A 21,179-nucleotide genomic window follows, 5' to 3' on the forward strand; every position below is an offset into this window, starting at 1 on the left:
TCAACCAGATTATAAATCTGTGACTGGAAAACATGTTTGGCTTAAGTCTCAGTGTCCTTATCTATTTGAGAGAAATAAGAATAATAATTGATTAGCCTGTCTTTCAGGAATACTGGGAGGACTGATGAGAAAATAAATACAAAAATGCTATCTAAGCACCAAATAAACAGATGCTAGCTGTCATGTTTTTGGAGGAAGTTGTGACATTGATTTCCCAAGAGGAAGAAGGGACCATAGACACCTTCCTCTTTCTTAAGGCCTTGAGGGGGAAAAAGAGGGTCTGTATAGTTCTTCTTTCATATTCCTGCCTTGAAAACTAGAGACTTCTTGGGTTCTGCTGGAAGAAAATTTAGCGTTAAAAAGCATCTGTTTAACACCTTGATTAGTCAAAGCTTTTCACTGCTGATGAATGGTAACAGGCTTTAGCAAATAGGGAATTTATTGGTTCTCTTAACCAAGAAGCCCCGGGGCAAACAACCTTCAGGCATGGAGTTGGATCCAGGTCCTTAGAAACCAAGATTAGGAATCTGTCTCCTCCTTTTGAGTCTGTATTCCTCTGTATTGGCTTTCTTTCTTCCTTCTTCTTTTTTTTAAGTTAGGCTCTCCTTTTTTGGAGGCAAAGTGACTGACTACTAGCAGCCCTGAAGCCTGTTCAGCTAGTTTTACAGATCCAGAAGAAAAAAAACATCTTTCTTTCCTGTTGTTCCACCAAAGTTCTTGGGCCTGAATCTCACTGGTGCGGTTCGGACACAGCCCCTCTCTGCACCAGTCACCAATACCTGTAAGATACTGGGCTCTGACTGGATAAGCCTGGGAGTCTTGGACCCCAGAGATGGGATTGCTTCACGCAGGTAACATGGACTCAGAGGGGGGAAGGTGGTTCCTCAAAGGCTACATATCATGAGGGCTATTTCTAAGATGAGTAGAAAAGGTAGAAAAAAGCTGTAGATATACCTCCTCTGCCTCCTTGTAAAAACAAAACAAAACAGAAGTGCACAGTATCTTCTCTGTGCATTGTATCGTTTTTGGCTTAGTGGAGATGAAATGATATGCAGAACTTCCCTCTTAGGGCTTGGACTTAGAGTCACGTGAATATGCAACTTTGTACACACAGTACACAATCAAAAATGTAGTAAGTTCTATAACTTAATAATAGTAGCTAACAGTAGCTAATAACAATAATAGTAATAGCTAACATGTATTCGGTGCTTTTTAGATTCTAGGTATTAATCTAACATTTCCACTTCTTAACTCATTTAACCTCCAGAAGAACCAGAAAGTAGCAGCTGTTATCCCATTTTATAGATGAGAAGACTGAGGCACAGATAAGTTATTTAAAACTTCTCTACTTAGATAATACACTTACAGTTACCAAGAGGGAAAGGAGAGGGGAGACAGAGAAATTAGGAATTTAGGATTAACATATACACATGAAAAGCTGAAACTCCAGTACTTTGGCCACCTCACGCGAAGAGTTGACTCATTGGAAAAGACTCTGATGCTGGGAGGGATTGGGGGCAGGAGGAGAAGGGGACGACAGAGGATGAGATGGCTGGATGGCATCACTGACTCGATGGACCTGAGTCTGGGTGAACTCCGGCAGTTGGTGATGGACAGGGAGGCCTGGAGTGCTGCGATTCATGGGGTCGCAAAGAGTCGGAGACAACTGAGCGACTGAACTGAACTGATATATATATGAAACAGGTAAACAAGGACCTACTGTATAGCACAGAGAACTATATTCAATATCTTTTAATAATCTATATGAAAAAACCTTTAAAAGAATATATATATATATCACTTTGCTGTACACCTGAAACGAACACAACATTGTAAATCAACTATACTTGAATGGGAAAAAAAAAATGCTCTAGGTGCTGGGAGTTATACATTTTACCAACCAGAATAGTGAGATCGCCGTGTAGGGGGCGCTGTTTGAAGAGGATTTAAAATTCAAGCAAGATTTCAGTGGAGAGGGAGAGGGAAATAGCCTGATTATAGGAGAAGGAAACAAATGAAGGAACGGAGTAGAGGTTAGTGCAGGAAGTGTTTAGGAAATGACAAGAAGCAACGATTGACTTTAACTTTGGGCTTGTGCAAAAGTGAGATGGAAAAAAAAAAATTTAGGGGGAAGAATGGCGCTTTGGGGCTGGTTATAAAGCTTGGCTGCTGCTCCAAGGAGCTGGACTTGTTCTGGAGTCCGTAGGATTTGTGAGTAGGGGAGTGGCCTGGATAAACAAGAAAACAGCCAGACCCCTGAGTGTTTCGAGATGGAGATGTTGGCTTTATTTCTCTGCCTGACATTCTTGAGATGTTTTGGAAGGTTTTTGCAAACGTCCCGTTGGGTGGCATTTCGGGGGCTGTAGTTCTTTAAATGATTTAGCTAAGCCTTAGTGAAGGGTCTTTTAAAAAGGAGACCATTTCTTGACATTCTGCTTTCTGTACCGACTATTGGGGAGAGGTAAAGCAAAGCCAGGCGCTTATAGAACACTTTCCACCCAAGACAAGCGGGTCTCTGTGTCTGTCTGTGTTTCACAGTAAGGCCATTCAGTACTCAGGACCAAGAAGATAACATGGTCCGCTTATTTAATGGTCTCCTATTTGCTCTTCTATTTTGTTCCTACATTAAACGGTGTTAGAATCGAGAATTAGGACTCTCTTTCCTTGCCAAAAGAAAACACAAGTGGCTTGTTGACTGCAAGATTTATTCTCACAGATACTTCCAGAGTAATATAAAATCTTGGCCAGGCGTCCACAGAAAGGAGCCGGAGGCATATGCCCCAGCCTCCTTCCCTGAATGCGGGCTTGGTGCCCAGAAGGACACCATAAATCACTTATAATTTATGATGAGCCCCATCGTGTGCTACACCCTGCTAGTTGGCTGGTGTCTGTCCTTTACACACTGTGACCTCCCTTCTTCAGAACATAGAGACTTTTTCAGATGAGCCATAGGACGGAGAGTGGAGGATTTTCCTTTCGGCTGGTCCAGCCAAGCAGTCCAAGGGGGAGAAGACTGAAGACTCTTGTTCTTAGAGTTTAGCCACAGGTCTCGCCTGCACTTTCTCTAGACTGGAGGTGGGGAAAGGGCAGAAAGTAAGATCTTATTAGCCTATTTTCTTTTTTAACTCACTTTTTTAATCCTTTTTTTTTTCCTCTAACAAATACACTTTTTTTTTCCCCGAGTGTCAACAACCTGCAACAGCCAGGTGGTGCTGGTGGTAAAGAACCCGCCTGCCAGTGCAAGAGACATAAGAGACTCGGGTTCAGTCCCTGGGTGGGGAAGATCTCCTGGAGGAGGAGATGGCAACCCACTCCAATATTCTTGCCTGGAGAATCCCCTGGACAGAGGAGCCTGGTGGGCTACGGTCCATAGGGTCACAAAGAGTCAGACATGACTGAAGGAACTTAGCACGCATGCATGCAGCAACCCGCAGAGCACTGATGGGAATACAGCCGTCAGTGGAGGCTACACTTATACAGAGGAGTAGGTCCTACTTGCTACTTTGTGTAAGTGTGAGTCCTGCTCTTAAGCAGAGTAGTAGGTCCCAAAATGTGCCAGGACACATTCTGTGGGTTAAGGATAAAGATCAGAAAAGAAACCAACTGTCCTCCATCAGGTGTGCGGGGAAAGACTTCAGATAAGGGGACCTTTGAGCAAAGACTTGAAGGAATTGATGAGATGAGCCATGTGGGGTTTGAAAAATCTCATCCGGTAAGGCCAGAGGCCACCAGGCAGGGATTGGCCTCAGGTGAGAAGCAGCAGGGACTAGAGCAGAGAGAGCCAGGGGAGGGAGTGTTTAGGAGAGGATCAGGTTGGGGGGAAGGCCATCCTGCGTTGGGCGGCATCATAGAGACCATGCCAAGGAGCTGAGATATTATGCAGTATGAGATGGACAGATGTCTATTGGAAGTGTTTGGAAGATCAGTCCTTTTCAAATACTTGAAAACCCAGAGTTTTTCAAATACTTGAAGACCCAGAGTTTAAATGTGAAGTCAGGAAAATGGGACACAGTGCTTCCTTCACTTAGAACATGAACTGTTATACTCAGGATTGAACCATCAGAACTTTAAGTCACCCAAGGTGGGGAGTTAAACAGAAATAATGGTTTTGCACAAAGAATTACTGGCCAAGATGTGGAGAAAAGGGAACCCTCTGACACTGTTGATGAAAATGTAAATTGGAGCAGCCACTGTGCAAAAGAGTAGGGAGGTTCCTCAAAAAACTAAAGTCGAACTACCATATAATCAGCAGTTCCATCCCTGGGAATGTATCTAAAGAAAATGAAAACACTAATTTGAAAAAAATACATGCACCCCAGTGTTCACAGTAGCATGACTCACAACAGCCAAAATATGGACACACCTAGATGTCCATTAGTGGAAGAAAGGAGAGGAAGATGTGGGATATATTTACAATGGAATATTACTTGGCCATAAAAAGAATAAAATCCTGCCATTTGCAGCAGTATAAATGGACCCAGAGGTTATTTTACTTAGTGAAAAACATCAGAGAAAGACCAATACTATATTATCACTTATATGTGGAATCTAAAAACTGAAATGAGTGAATGTAACAACACAGAAATAGAGAGCCGACTAGTGGTTACCAGTGGGGAGAGGGAAGGGCGGAGGGCCAAGATGAGGTAGAGGATTAAGAGAGAGAAACGATCACGTATAAAAGTACCAAGCAGTAAGAATATGTTGTACAGCATGGGGAAATATAGCAATGTTTTTGTAATAACTTTAAATGAAGTATAATCTATAAAAATATTGAATCACTGTGTTGTGCAGCTGAAACTAATAGTATAAATCAGCTATATAAGAAAAGGGAAAAAGAAATCATAGTTTTCCTTGGCCTTGGTGTAAAAATCACATGTGTTTTTTTAATTAGGATAAAAGTGAGTAACTGTGAGCCATTTACTCAACTGGCAACAATACTTTTCGTGGAAAAGCCCAGCTATTCCATCCAGTGATCTGTGTCCTACAAGATTCTGGGTATGCTGCTGCTGTGAGTGAGATCCCCCCAGTATTGGTGCTGTTGTTGCACAGACGAGTGTGAGCTTCAGAGCTGAAGAGCAACTGGTGGATACCTAGGATCAGATTCTAGGAGGCTTCCACGACACGCTTAGCTCCCAGTGGACCCAGTGTCTCCTGTGCCGTTTTCCATTCACAGATGACTTGCTCAAGTCTGGAGCAATGGGGAGCGTGGCCTTGATTAACGGCTACAACTACAGGGACTGAGTGCAGTGTTGACTTCTTTGTTCAGTTGCTAAGTCACGTCCTACTCTGCAACCCCATGAACTGCAGCACACCAGGCTTCCCTGTCCTTCATTATCTCCTGAAGTTTGCTCAAGCTCATGTCTATTGGAAAAACCATAGCTTTGACTCTACAGACCTTCATCAGCAGAGTGATGGCTCTGCTTTTTAATATGCTGTGTAGGTTTGTTCTAGCCTTTCTCCCGAGGAGCAGGCGTCTTTTAATTTCATGGCTGCAGTCACCATCTGCAGTGATTTTGGAGCCAAAGAAAATAAAATCTGCCACTGTTTCCATTTTTTTCCCCATCTATTTGCCATGAAGTGATGGGACCGGATGCCATGATCTTAGTTTTTTGAATGTTAAGTGTGAATTCCTTCTTACAAGGAATAAAGTGAGAGTGATGGAGAACTGGAGGGGACTCTGCTGTAACGGGACCCTCTTGCCTTCAAATATCTTTAGACAGGTGAGCACATCTCAGGAATGTTCCTGAAAGGACTCTTGCTTGGTGTGGCATGTTGGACTAGAATGACCTCGCAGATTCATTCCAATGCAAAACACTTCTGGGCCCATGAAAAACTGTCTTGTGAATGTGTTCTGCAAACAGACAGACACTCTGTAAACATGAGGCACATATTTTGAAAGATGAAGAGTGAGATACTTGTTCTGGGAGCACGGTGGTTGGAACTTGGTGCCCTGACAGCATACCTTCCATGCTTAGTCGCCTGCAGTTTGTTCTCCTTGGCCCAGGACACAGTTATCTGCATCTGTGTTAAAAATGCCCTCAGCCAAAGACCAAACAAATATCCAAAGGCATTTTCCTATCAGGGCCCCTTTATGCAAGGTAGCACGAAAGAACTACGCTGTCAAGTTTGATTCTTGGCGACAAGCCAAGCTGCCACTTCTAGCTCCAGTATTTACACAGAAGAAAGAGGGGGGATTTTTAGCTGAGATTAAATTAGAATGAAAGCAACAGAAAACGTAACTCTCAAACTAAAGGATCCTCTGGGATCCATAATAGAAAGGCAGAAACAACAAGGGGAAAAAAAATAAAAAATAAAAAAACAAGGGGATACCTTCTGGGCCCTCTGTTGATTTTCTTTTTTTTTAAGTTCAAGTTTGAAAGCTTTTAAAGGTACCCGAAGCAGAGATTGCACTTCCCAGGTGACTCTAGTGGCGAAAAACCCACCTGCCAGTGCAGGAGACCCAAGAGACTTGGATTCAATCCTTGGGTCGGGAAGATACCCTGGAGGAGGACATCGCAGCCCACTCCAGTACTCTTGCCTGGAGAATCCCCATGGACAGAGAAGCCTGGCAGACTACAGTCCATGGGGTTGCAAAGAGCCGGCCATGGCTGAGGCACGCATGCACAAACAGAGATTACAGAATGGCCTTGATTAATAATCCAGGATCACCCAATATTTGAGCTGGATGGGCTGTCTTAGTGGCCACTGAATTGCATCCCTCAGTTTACAGATAATGGATCAGAGCCTTGGAACCTGAAGAGTTCCCAGCGTCACACAACTGGCTGTGGAAGTTCTGGGACTAGAATCCAGGACTTCTGACAACTATTTTGGGTTTTAGGGCACTTTATCGAAGCAGCACACACAGTGAGAAGCTCTGCTTCCTGAGAACGAGGGGCAGACAGCCACGATGACTGTGTTCTGTATCAGCAGCGCCCTCACTTTCCCAGGATGTGGCCTCAGCCCGTGTCCAGGGGCACCTGCAGCCTCGAGCTTAGTGCACACAGCTGGGCGAGAGGGAGGGCATGATCCGGGCCCACCCCCCAAAAGTAGGGGGCTGAGACCCCGGCTGCAAGAGGTCTCAGACGCCTTGGAGCCCCAGTCAAGCGTGAATGGGTTGTACCGTCCTCAGGAGACTGCAGTGGTGAGGGTCTGTCTTGCTGAACCTGCTCTGTCTGGGCAGGGCCCCAGCGTCGTTGTTGGGGGGTGGCATTTGGCTTCCTGTGCTGAAGGGGGTTCTCTCCTCTTTGACAAAAGCTTGAACCCACTGAAGCTACATTTAAGTAACAGCACTCTTTTTTACAAACAAGAGCTCCCACTACGGAACAGCTCCTGCTGGCCCCCACACCCAGTGAACTTCGTTCTGTTGAAACTGCCAACTCACTTGTTTCTGGAAGGGATGTTGGAGGGTGGGTGAGTGAGCTAAAGGAAGGAGGGGGAGTTCTTTGTGTGCCTTCATGTAAACAAATGAGATGTTTATTATCATTCTTTTGACTTTTCATTCATTCACTCATTCATTTCCTCATTTGTTTGCACTGTGATTCTGCCCCAGCCCAGAAAAGTTCGACAAAACTTAGAACAAAGAGTACATATGCTATAAATAAAATGTAAATGAAGTCAGGTCCCTAAGAAGGAGGAAACAGAATTCATCCATGAATTGCCATATGAAATCAGTGGTATAAATCAAGCTTTACTCTGACTTTTCTGGCAACCAGGATACACAATTCCTAGTTATCAGAAAGGAGAAAAATATTCCGGTTTCTTCAAAAGATGCTCATTGTAGCTCTTCTGGGGTTCATGTCATTGCTTAATACAAAGCTGCTGATTCAAGGCACCCCCGCCCCCTCCCTACTCCCTCCCCAGTGTCCTAGCTTCAGGCCACCTGGAGCACCCCCAAAAGGTATGTTATTAGTGTCATTACGAGCTCTGTTTGTATGTGCTAAGGATGGCATAGGATGCTGCAGTTCATGGGGTCACAAAGAGTTGGACACGACTGAGCAACTGAACTGAACTGATGGCGTAGGGTAATGGAGTTCTGGTTGGGTCTTGAAATTATGTTGTCCAGGGTGACTTTAGGAGTTACAGATTACGAGGCCAGGAGTAGAAATTTTAGGGAGAGTCAGAATCTAGTCCCGCTGTGGCTACCCACTCTCCACCAATGAACCTTTCCTTCTCCTCGAAAGAGCCCTGGCTTGACCCCTTTTCTGGCCCTTTTTTGAGTGTCAACGTGCTTTCTTGAACAGGGCATCTGGAGGAAATAGAGTATGGTGGAATGCACTGTGAGGAATGTTGATTCAGAGAATTCGTAGATGGTGCGACCCTGTGTTAACTTGACACACCTTCTTGGCCCCTGAAAGTGGGGACTGCAGCTGGTGGTTACATGACATGTAAGGTTTAGGAACTAACACTATAGACATAGGGTGACTACTACTGAAGTCTCATCCTGAGCTCCTAAGCTCCATTCTGAAGTTACACCAGGAATTTAGATTTCTTCCTGAAGAAAAATCACTGTTGAGTTTCCTGTCCCATTACATTCTGTGAAAGTATGAATTGACTCCATCCTCCCAAAACTTGGTATTTGTCAGGGAATACTCCAGAATACTCTAGAACTTGTGAGTATGGCAGGGAAAAGAATTACATAAATGTCGGACTTCTGTAATAGACGGTGTGAGAAAGAAAACACTAGGAAAGTAGTCCTTCTGTCTGGGATTCAGATGAGTTACCTGAATGTCTACTGAAAGTTTGTTTTCATGTAAGAATGCATAGCCTCTGTATTCATTGTCCATTCATAAAAGCCTGTGTTTTAGAATGCATTAAGAAAGGAATATTTCAAAGTGAGAAGTAGCTTTGGTGCCCCATAGTTGATTTGAGATAATGTGTCTGAATTCTAGGCCAAATACCATCATTTGGAAGACAAGGCACAGCAACTGGGCTTCAGATCGTGAGCTTGGGTCATTTGCCCATCCTGATTATGTTGATTCCATTCACGTGGTTTGTGGGGCAGCTAGAAAAACTGAGGTCTGAGTCCTCAAGTGAACAGAATGAATGTACTCAATTCTACTTGGAATGTTTTTCATAATTATTTTAAACAATGAAGATTCTTACTTGTGCTTATTCTTTTTAAAAGTATTAGAAAGGAAGATTTCTACAAGACAAAGTAGAGAGGAGCTGATAAGAAGGGGAGTTCTTAAGGAATTGCCTGATCAAGGTGAGGAAATTAATCATACATTTAAAGTAATTTGATCCTTCATTCTTTGATCTTTCTTTCTTTCATTTTCTTTTGAAATTTAAGATGATCATGGTCTTCGGGAGATAAAGTTATGACAATCTGAGAATCTTGCTTTAATTCAGACAGCCTTTGTGGGCTGCCGGGTATCTAAGGTGTTCTAAAGAAGAAATTCAATGACCTTTTTGGTGAGTCCTTCACCATATGTCATCCTAAACCTAAAGCCTAACAGAGCTTCTCTGTGGCAGGAGATACAGACAAGATACAAATGTTTACCTGATTCATGCTCTGTTCTTGAACTTCAGTCTGTCTCTACAAGAAAACTCAATTGTTTGAGTACATGCAAAGTTTTAGCTCTAAGTTTTAACTCATGCCTTTTTCTTTCTTAAGTCTACCAGTAAAAGAAAAAAGACACGATAAACGGACCTCTTGTCCTTTATACTCTATAATACACTCATGTACATTCAACAAGGCATGAGTGGGCAGATTACGTTAGTCTGCTTTATGCATCTCTCAAGTAATTTTCCCAGCTTTGTTCTCTTTTCATTTCTTCAAATCTGTCTCACCTTGTCACTAACAATTATTATTTCCAAGTATTTTATCCCCTACATCTAATCTTCTTCCCTTTATCCGTCTATCCTCCCAAGGGGTAATCTTGCTCAAAAAGACAAGGATTAGATAGAAACTGAGATAGACCCTCAAAAGAAGATACCAAGATTGGTTATTTCTCCAAATAGTGAATAATCTTCATTGCTCCCACTACTATAAAACTCATGAAATTTTTGTTGCAACATGTTGGTTTACCTCATGCCTTCCTCACCTCATCCCCTGAATGCTTACTGAGGTAAAAATATTATTATTGTGCTTTTGTGGGCACAAATAAAGTGCTATTAATTTAGAATCAAAACAATAGTACTCCTCTTTTCCTAAAATATGTTCCTTGCAAAGAGCTTAATTTCTTTTGGTATTCACTATTCATAAATCCAAATGACATGATATTCAACATCTGAATATTCTAGAAGAAGCTAAGAGATGCTTTACTATTTTATTCCTGCTTTAAAGAAAACAGGGAAGTCCTGAATAAATAATGGTATTTTTCTTGAGCCCTCAAAATTTTAGGCATTTTACTTATTATACTTCTCTTACTCTATTTTGGACTCGGACAGTAAAGAATCCGCCTGTAATATGGGAGACCTGGGTTTGATTCCTGGGTTTGGAAGATTCCCTGGAGAAGGGAACAGCTACCCACTGCAGTATTGTGGCCTGGAGAATTCCTTGGACTATACCATGGGGTTGCAAAGAGTCAGACACAACTGAGTGACTTTCACTTTCACTCCATTTTGTGAATGAACTTTTAAGTATCCCCTAATTTCTGTTAGCCTTGAAGCTATTCATTTTCTGCCTAGGGCTTTTAGAAATAAAAAATGTACATCCTTAACATTTTTGTGCTTGAAGGTGGACTTGCAGTATCAAAGTCTGCCTCCTCTCTTATCTTCCTGGAAAAGGCAGAGAAATTACATGTCCCACTGAAAACTCAGTGTTGGGCTATCACCATTATGGGACGGGCCACTGCACTGGTTTGGTAACCTTTATTTGGACACCTTTTAAAGGAAGAAAAAGAAGCGGAAAAATTTATGACCAGAACTGTTAATGAATATTAAACATAGAGACTAAAGGTCTCTTTTTTTATCCATTTAAAATTATAGCTAGAAAAGCATTTACTTTTTCTAAAAACAAGTGGCTTAGGGAAATGCTTAGCATTGCTTGGTTTTTATTTTGCCTAATCTGTTAAGCTATTTGCAAGATAGATTGCAATTTCATTTACTTATTTTCCAGAAGTCTGACTCTGTTGAGTCTTTTTATTTAATGTTTGCAGACTGAACATTATAAGTTTCAAAACATAAAATAACAAACATGCTTAGGTTTTTAACCTAAGCATGGTGTAATAGGTTTAATGTTTGGGAAGTCATCAATTACTGAATTTTACTTTCTACTTTTTGCGTGGCCCTTATATAGAACTACATAAATTACCTAATACTTAGAAGTTCCCAGTGAGGCTTATTGTAAATAGACTCCTTCCCCCCGTTTCAGCCAAGGGCTGTAGAAAATAGTTTTTTGTCATTTTTCCAAAAGCAATTATCTTGAGAATTTCAGTCTGTTTTCAGCCCTAGCCAGAGACTGGAAACTGCTGTGCTTGGTGACAACCTGCTCTCTTCTGCCAGTCAAGGCTCATTCTTTCCTTGATGTTCTTGACCTTGCCTTAGCTCTTGACAGTGCTTGTCAGTTATGCCCTTTATTTGGTCATCCAAATAGACTTTTAAAATACCGCCAACTACCCTGGGTTTGACCTCGTCCCATTCCACCCCATACCCTTACTCCCAGCTATTATTATTCCTCTTAGATGACCTTTTTTATAGCAAAATCTAACTTGAATGTAAAAATTCAGTGATTGGCCTTCTCTCCTGAGAAGTCCACGGTCTAATCCAAGTTTAGTCATCTTCTGGTTCTTACTTTTCTTTTCCCTTAGCTTTAACCTGAAGGCATGCAGATGTTTTTGTCTGCATGCCAGCCTCCTTTCCTTTTCTCCTGGGATGCCTTTTTTAATGAGTCACTTATCTTCCGTTCATGATTTTCTTCTTGTCTCTGTTCCTCTGTTAACTCTATGCCCAAAGAACCTGTTTACCTGAAAGAGGGAAACCCCTCAAACACTCTCTTGCTTCTTATTTAACCACTTATTTCTGTATGCTTTATCTCGTGGTTTACTTTAAGCTTAGGACTCTTTGAGTTTTCTCCTTTCTTTGCATACAAATGCTCCTGTAAGACATCTTACTGTAACTGGCAGCCTGGCTCAGGACTTATTTTAATTCTAAGACAACACAAAAAACTAGAAAACCTTTTCAGTACACACACAAGTTAATTAATAATAACTTTAGTTCTCCTCTGTTTTTCTTCTTGAATTCCATATTTATTACAAACATGGCTCATTTTTCTATTATTCCTTATACTTTAGCTTTATTTCATATAAATATCTCAGAGTAAGTATCTTTATACATTACTGACCATTTCTCTTTATCATGTGCTAATCCAGTTTCTTCTTATGCCACAATTATTTAATTTTCTCTCTAGCATTTTTGTTCTGAATTTTAAAAATTAGTTATTTAATCTACTAAAGAATTTTAATGTAATAATGGTTAAAATAGAATTAAATTGTCATTAACATGATTTCAGCATGTTTTTATTACTAGCAAAAGTCATAGAAAACAAAAATAAATTTGTATTTGAGTTACCTAAAAACTGAGGATTTTTTTAATATAAAAAGATGGTTTTCTATTCTGTCTGAAATTTTCCATTCTTAGATTATTTATTTTTTTGAATCCAATACCTGAACATTATATTGTGTCTCCCCTCCCTCCCTCTTTTTTTAATAGTAAATTTCTTGGGATCCAGTAATAAGAACCAAGGATCTTTTCTATTTGGTTTGTCATATAGTCTTTTAAAAATTATTACCTTAATTTTATTGACATAGTTACGATTTACTTGCAATAACATTGCCAGTTATTATCTATTTTAGTTTTATACAAATATCAGATTATAGGTGCTTAGAAGTTACATGACTGAGGGACAATTATTTGTTCATTTTAAATATGATTGCATTATATGTATTTTACTTGTTAAAAATGCCATATTTGTTTTTGTCAAAAAAGCCAGTGGATTTTATGTTGAGCCAAAGCAATTCAATCATATTTAAAGAAAAATTAGGAGATGGTCATTCTGTTCAGAATAATTGCCAAAGTAAAATTAATCAAACTTGCCTAAAATTAGCTCTATTATACATTTCTTCAAGTTTGCTAAGTAAAAATATTATCATTAATAATTTTCCTGATATGAACTAGTGTTAAATTTTCAAGCGTCACTGAATTAAGAGTTTCTGCAAAATCTCTCTTACTTTAGAAACTCCTAGAAATTTATAAACATTCATGGGTATTAAATTAATTATAGTTTAGATAACATTAAATTTTAATTTTAATTTCAGTTGTGATTTTTAAAAACTGCCCTCTAATTGCTTTTTTCTTAACAGTTTTTCTTAATGTTTTCAAATTATTATTGACCCAACTTAAAGACTTTTTGGCCAGCAATATACAACAATTCCCTGAGTACATTTTAATATTTCCATAAATAAGAAAATGAAAATAGAGTTAGCTTTACTGACATCTTTCCCTGAGTAGAGTAGAGGGTGTATTACCGTGTAAAGTTAGCATGTCATGGATATAATATTCTGGAGACAGTGGTGCTTGGAAATGTCCATGTCTCCCACTAATTGTTTGTATGTGTAATTGCTTTTCATGTTTTTTGTGTATTTGCATTCACCTTGTGTTTTTGGTGCTTGTTAAAAATGTTTATTCCATTTTTCAGATTCCTCCTTTTATCGTTCAGTTTCTGAATGACAAAGAGACTCCCAAGTGTGACTTCAACCAAAACTAAGTCCAAGAAGAGAGGGACTCTCCTGTCCAGGGATATTGTATAATTAGGTTACTCATTCCTGCCTTGAGATGGCATCTGGGTACTCCCTCCATAGCTGCTTTCCCCCAACACTAAGAACTTCCTAGCTCTTTCATTTGAATGAATTATTCAGTAAAACATGGTGAAAATAGTCCAGAATGTATTTGGTTCCCAGGTCTGAAACATAAATCTGAACCCTACAGTCCTAGTACCTGAAAAACTGGGTTTTAAGAAAGCCATCAAAGTTAGACATCTAGGTGTTTCTCTCCCCATTTTTAGATGGAGATGTAACAGTTAACTTTGAAAATTCAAACGGGCACATGATACCCATCGGAGAGGAATCTACCCGAGAGGAAAATGTAGTAAGATCTGAAGAAGGTAATGGCTCTGTAGCTGAAAAAACAACACCTCTGGAGGAAAAGGCAGAAGATAAGAAAGGTAAAATCAAGAGAAACCCCCCAATTCTTTTACAGCTCAAAGTTGAGAAGCAGGTCTTGGGCTCCACATAGTGACCCTGAGACCAGTAGAGAGGAGTTCTGCAAATACAAGGAGAGAAATGATAACTAGCAAAGAGAAATGGGATGCTTTCCTCAGGTAGATACATCTATTTTATAAGCACATTATTTACTATTTTATTAAAGAGGGCTAATTAATGGTAAGAATCAGAAGTGGTGGCTTCTTCTATCATTAGAGATGTCTGGGAATGTTATCCTTTCATCAGGAGTTTTATCTCAGTGTCTTCTTTAAAAAAAAAAAAAAAAAGCCAGCAGTCCAAACACCTTTCTCTGAGGGTTACTTGACAATTATAGCAGCTCAGCTTGGAGGAATAGCAAAACAAGATGGCTCACTCAGCCCAGCAGCGCCTCTTCCGAAGTGGGAGCTTGGCTGGTGGCATCCACACACCCAACACTGGAGTTCTGATCCAGGCTCAGGCATTTCTGGGAGACCAGGAATGGCTCCCAGTAATGCCAGGGATCTGGGTTGCTGGAGTGGCTATAGCCTCTGCCCCATGATTTGTCTCTGCAGTTGGAAATTTTAAAATATGCCAGAAACAATTATGCCATTCCCCGAAGCTTTCTTTTGAGACCTTGGTTTCATGTGTGAAATACTGTGGTAAATTACAGAACTGCAAGATACATGTCTGTCAGGGATACCCAGAACATTCACAGGTTCCTGGGCACTGATAGACTGCATTATCCGTACCACACCTATCACAGTTGCAGGAACCCCCAAGCCTCTTATGCAGCCTGAACTGAAATGCCCATAAAATAAGCCTTCGTTGGAACAGTTTAGATGATTTCCTGCTACATATAAATGAATCGTCAGGAAGCAGGCTAGTTTTCCATAATGTCTCCTTCTGAGTTGGATGGCAAAAATTTGTCAGACCTAATCTGAACTTTCTAGGCATTTTGAAGACTCTTAGAAACTGCTGGAAGGAAACTTCTCTTCCTCTGTTCTTGACCCAGATCCTCCAAAGACAAAGGGAATGAAAGAACATTTGACAGATGTTATAATTTAAGATCATCTCCTCGGGAAGTCCATAGCATCTTATTATTTGCATGTAAATTAGCCTTTAAAATTTTTAGAAGCCTCTATTAATTATTTTGCTTTATTCAGTATTAAGTATGGTGCTCATGGAGCTTTACTTTAGTCTTTCTGTTGAACAACTCTGGTTATGCTTAAGAATACTGATTCTAAGAAATTACTAATGTTTTTAGTGATACGATTCCTGGAAAATAAAATGAAAACAGACCTGAATAGATTTTAAGAGTATTTAGGTGAAAGCATTGATGCAGTGATTTCTTTTTTTTTTTACTTTTCTCTTTTTTTTTTTTTCAGTCCAACTGTCCTGTCTCACCACCCTGTTAAATTTCAAATCCATGTGGTTTTTCCCTGGTCCAGCCTTTTCACATTCAAGGATCACATCCTTCATCATGTAACACAGCCATCTCTAGTGCCTTCCTTGTCCATGTGGAGGATCAGTCAGTGGACTGGACAGGCTTCAAAGGACGTGTTTGCTTTATCAGCATAATAAAAAGTTGCTGACAGTTTTATGTTAATTAAACCCTCAGGCCTGGACATTCCAAAAAGATGGCAGACTTCATAGGTTCATGGATATTTGAGAGATGTTTTTGTTTTCTTATTTTTTATTTTGGACTAGTACATTCTGTTCTTTTTGGTCAAATAAGGTCCGAGATAGCATCATGCTTTGGCTGGTCTGTACCTGAGGAGATGAAAATGCTGGTCTTGCTACCACAGCCCTAGTAAGACAGAGGAGCCTCCCTTTCACTGTGTGGGCAGTGTCCCCACCGAAGCCATGCGAGTGAGGGGAAGCCACTTGCTGACACTAAAAAGAATGTCAGTCCTAACCAACATCACAGAGTATCATGTTAAATAGAAAATACCTTTTAAACAAACCATTCATTGCTCTGGAAAGACAGCATTTAATTCTTAAAAAAAAAAAAAAAATAGCTTAAGAGTCACTCTTACCTCTGTTCCTCTTCTGATCTCACTTCTTATGTGAGCTTACTGCTGTTCAAATCCGCCTTCCCATGTTCTCAGTTCATCCTTTATTTGGGGGTTCAGTGTTCCCCTTCCCTTTGCATCAAGTCAGCTTACCCGTTTCACCTGTTACTTGGTTATATTTGCAAAACTAATGCCAACCTGGATGCTTGTGTGTCTTTTTAAGACAGCATATTGGCATTTTAATATTTGAAACATCTGCATCAAAGAGAACAAACAAATGGCAAATGACCTTCACCCTACTCTGTGGGTAGGTTCCACCTAGGACTCATGGTATTTCTGGGGCTCCCAAGAGGCTCCCAAGGGTCCTATTCTGGAGCTGGAGCAGTGGGGCCTTTTCTGCCTATCGCTGGAGACTTTTCCCGTAAGCCTTCTGGGCCTGTTAGTCTCTCATTATTCCTTCTCAATAAAGTTATAAGAGGCAGAAAAACTGATCTGCAATCTGTTAAATATAGCGTGGTATTAAATATGAGAAATCTCAAAAAGTATCAGATATTATTTCTATTGAGTCATTGTAGAGGGCTTTCCATGAAGTAACAGGTCACTTGTGTGCATTTGTTCCCCACGTGAGCATGAAGATATTGGCCACAGGGCCAGGGAAAGAGCACAGTGAACATGAGAGACATCCTTGCCTTCAAGCAGATCGTGGCCTACATGGAGACCAGCATGCACACAGGCCACTGCAGTGCAAGATGCAAAGTGCTCTGGGAGACCTGAGGACAGCAAGCCAGGGAGCTTGCAAGGGGTACCAAATTGGATCTTAGAGGAAGATATTTCCAAACTGAGACCTGGAGGAGACCAGAAGGAAGCAGTCAGGTGAAGTAGGGAGTTGGGGGCAGAAGGGCATTCTAGGCAAGATGAAGGCTGCCTGCAGTTCTCAGTGTTGTTAAACTTGACTCTCCATGTGGTGGAAGGAGGCAAACCTGAAGTGTAGTGGTCAGCCACTCACCTCCAGACTGTTGTTGTGACATGTAGTATCCTCATCAAGCCAGACCGCATAGGCAGCCCTTTCCCAACCTCCTCTTGAAAACATGGTACTCCTCTCTGCCATCTGCTTTTCTTCAGATCATATGGTAATAGTAAAAAATACCTCTTGACTTATGTTCATTGTCTCCCAGATCCAAGAGTTTGCTCCCTACAAACTCTTGTGTGTGTTAATATCTATCAGCTGACTCAAGTCACATTCACTGAATAGACATAATGTTTTGAGCATCATGCTTGATGGGATATAACATTTCAGACAAAAGGAGGTCATAATTTATCAGAAAAGCATACTGTTTGCATGCATGCGCATGCATACACACACACACGTACCCATTAGGAATCGCCACAGAATAAACATGAACATCGGCCATATGGCAAACACACAGAGATAATTGATAGAACTTACAGAGGAAGGAGGATGGACTGTGCTTCTCCAAGAGTGGCCAGAAATTTTGTGTAGTGAGTACATTCTCAATCCAGGAGGGATTGTCATTCCCAACTGTCACAGAGGGAACCGTCTCCTTCTCAAACCCAGTAGCTGGATAACTTTAGAATTTGAAAACCTTTAGGCAGATCTAAAATAGATCCCCCAGTCATATGGCATAAAAGCAGAGAATAAGAAATGTGAAGGTTGTAGCAAGAGAGAATTAAGGTAACAAATGAGCAGATCAATGGTTTTGGCTCTCAGTCTGGACGGTGCTCTTATAGGGCTGGATTATCATGCAGGAGGCTAAAGGTACAAAGGTGTATTGAAAGAACAGTCCTCTACCCTGAATCAAAAGACTAGCAAGTCAGTGTGTACTTGTAAGTTTTACATTAAAATACGATGTTTTCAGTGACTGTCAACTCATCTCTTTCTCAGCCCTGACTAACACTTGGTGATGCACTGGTTTTCGGTTCAGACCAGGTGGGTTAGGAGAGCCATTCCTGTATTAAAGACTCTCAGCAGTTTAGTTGAGGAGTCAAGATGTGTAAACAGAAAGGCAGATATACAAAGGAGCCTCTGATGAATGTTGACTGAGGAGCTCAGACTATGTGTACAATTAAGTTCATATTTCAGGAGGGCTCCATGTGGGCCGTTGTGGTGGGTGGGTTTCATGACTGAGGAAAGGTAAAAGAAAAGTTTTATCCATTACTTACTGCACTTTAAATCACTTTTATGGTAGTTATACATGCATTGATGGGGATGTAGAAAAGAGGGGAGGAGTCCCCACTTCACATGCACTGGGGTGAGCAATGAAATGAAAGAGATAATAAAATAAGATGCATTTCAATATTAAAATCCTTTCTTGGTCATTTAACAATAGAACAACATCTTCAGTAACGGCTTGTCTTAACACTGTCTTATGTTTTCTGTTGTGCTCCACTTTTAAACAAATGCTGCTTAGCTCTTTGGACCCAAATTGTATTCTAATTTTAATTAGTCACAATGAGAAAAGATAAGGATATGAAAATATGAATGAACATTCAGCATCTCCACTTTTTAAAATGACAGATACTCCTCTAGTTATGCAAAATCTTACACGAGGCTTCTATTTGTAGGTGTGATTTTTGTTAATGAATATTAACCTTTATCTTTTCAAACTTGTTACTTGTGTTTACATGAAAAAACAAGTTTGGTGTGTTTTTTTTTTTTCTTTTGGATTCTGCACCCTCCACTACCTACAGTTGTGACACTGTTTGAAAAGGTCAGAGGAAGTTAGAGTAAAATAGGAAGCTGCCCTAGTACACTGGGAGAGCTTGAGAAAAATTTAATAGTAGAAAATAGTTTATTCTTCAGTGCATTGTGTTTCCTGTACCAGATTCTAGAGAGTCTCCCTTTGCTTAGAAAATAATTGATTTTTTTTTACCACAGTGAGACAGACACGGGGCACACATCCCTTTCAAGTTGATGGGGAGTGTTTCCTGAGAAAGTCCCTCAGTGGAGGGTAACCTTGAGTCCAGCCATAGCTGTGCAGTCAGCCCTCACCCCATGGCGGTGTGTGTAATGCACTGATCTGCCACTCCTTGGGCCCTTTGGTTTCTTTAAAAATTTAGCACGCATACCCACATCATCGTCGAGCAACCCCTCATCCAGGTGTCAGCCCCTGATGGTGGACATTTACACTCACCCTAAACCTCATCACAGTCAGTTGTGTAACTCTGTTTTATCGCAGAAGTGATTAAGGGACCTGGAGAACACACCCCAGGTTGGTTTTCAGCCTTTGATCTCCTTTACCCCAGCCTTCAGTCTCTCTGGTGCAGAAGCCCCGCTGGTTCCCAGGGGCTAAGCAGCCACGTGCTTGTATCACTGTCGCCCTGTGCCTTGCTCCTGTCTATATGGTGTGTGTCTGTATCAGTCTGCTTCTGTTCACTTTCTCATTTGTAGAGAACACTGAAAACCACTCTGAAACACCGGCAACTCCTGCTCCACCTCCTCCAGCTCTTCCTAAGCCTAAACCCAAACCTAAGCCCAAAAAAACACCTGTGCCTCCAAAAGGGGCCGCTGCTGGGGCCAGCCCCAAGGGTGACGAAGTGCCTCCTATTAAAAAAAACACCAAGGCTCCTGGTAAGCAGGTCCCCGTCCCACCACCCAAGCCGGCAAGCCGAAATGCAACCCGAGAGGCCGGTGAGTATGCCCTCTGTGGGGCTGAGTCTAGGGTGCTTGGCTTTGGGGTGGGTTCACTGCTTCTTCTAGGAACAACAGTCTTTTTGGTGTCTGGCATCTTTGGATGTAACACCAGCGGATTCAGCTGTAACACAGAGAACGCCCTGGAGATTCCTTTGTTGCTGTCTCTACCAAGTGGATCTGTTCACCTTATTAGGTTTAGGGTGAATAGATGTCTTTCTTCCTGAGTCTCCACTATCTGCACAAAACCCAGTAGAAGGATACAGGGAGTTGTCTGCCTGAGGAGTAGCGATATGATCTGACATTAGTGGCTTCTCAGGGTGGCACTCGTAGTAAAGGACCCGCCTGCCAATGCCGGAGACACAAGAGAGGCGGGTTTGATCCCTGGGTCCGAAAGATCCCCTGGAGGAGGGCATGGCAACCCACTCCAATATTCTTGTCTGGAGAATCCCATGGACAGGGGAGCCTGACAGGCTGTAGTCCATAGGGTCAACAAAGAGTTGGACCTGACTGAAGCGACTTAGCATGCACGATCTGACATTATGGAAATTTCAACTGGCCTGCCTATTTCAGTTTATGGGTGGCTCTTTGGCTTGGGTTTTTTCTTTCAAAACATCTCAAGTTTGCACATTAAAACATGACACATCTTTGACATATTTTCTGGATCTTAATATCTTAAATCTTATCGTCATCTTTCTAATGAGAAAGGGCTCACATCGCTTAGTTGCTCCACCCCTCCCCCACTCTCTACTGAAGTCACAACTGCTCAGCAGAGTTGGGCGTTACATGCTCAGTGTCCGCTTCCTGACCCCATAAACTTCAACATGTTACGAGGGGTGCGGTTGTAAGCTGCCACTGCAGATCACCAGGGGATGTTTGGGTGATTCCGTCACTTCATGTCGTGTGTGTCCAGCTTTCCCTTCCATGTCAGATGTGCTTAATGCAAAGTGGAGTCGCCATTCTAGTGAAGTGGAATGAAGAAGCCTCCCCTGTCATCCAGCTTTTAAAAGGATATTAATCCAAATACATATGCTGAGCGGCTTTTTCCCATCACATGCATAAAAATTCTCCATGTTAGAAGGTCTGCTGTGCCTAGCAAACCTTATTCTCCTTAAAATCAGCAGCCACTTTCTCAAAGTCAACTACCATGATATGCCTTGGTGTTGATCTTTCCCCATGGTAATTTATACCCATAATGCTCAGGTTCAGAGAGTGGCTTAGGTGACAGTGTGACAGAAGTCATTGTAAGTAGGTTCCTCTCTGCCAGTGTTCCTGTCGTTCACCTTTGACCTTGCTTGTCTGGGTCTCTTCTAATAAGCTCTGAAATGAACGTCTCAGAAT

General features: G+C 41.3%; 1 protein-coding gene across 8 annotated transcripts in view; it reads left to right on the forward strand.

The window, feature by feature from the left end:
- PHACTR2 (phosphatase and actin regulator 2) overlaps nt 1–21,179 on the forward strand; it is a 297,881-nt gene that overhangs the window by 222,755 nt on the left and 53,947 nt on the right. For 5 of the 8 annotated variants that reach the window (XM_024997043.2, XM_059889922.1, XM_059889920.1 and 2 more), the window contains exons 3-4: nt 9,125–9,205; nt 14,003–14,161. The exons of 1 other annotated variant lie outside the window; for it this stretch is intronic. In XM_024997043.2, the coding sequence (XP_024852811.1) occupies nt 9,125–9,205; nt 14,003–14,161 (240 nt within the window). Of the gene's footprint in view, nt 1–9,124; nt 9,206–14,002; nt 14,162–19,598; nt 19,839–21,179 lie in introns of all 8 variants that reach the window. 2 more of the 8 variants (XM_024997040.2, XM_024997045.2) reach the window with 2 other exon arrangements.

Source organism: Bos taurus, chromosome 9 (genome assembly GCF_002263795.3).
Source record: "Bos taurus isolate L1 Dominette 01449 registration number 42190680 breed Hereford chromosome 9, ARS-UCD2.0, whole genome shotgun sequence".
NCBI lineage: Eukaryota > Metazoa > Chordata > Mammalia > Artiodactyla > Bovidae > Bos > Bos taurus.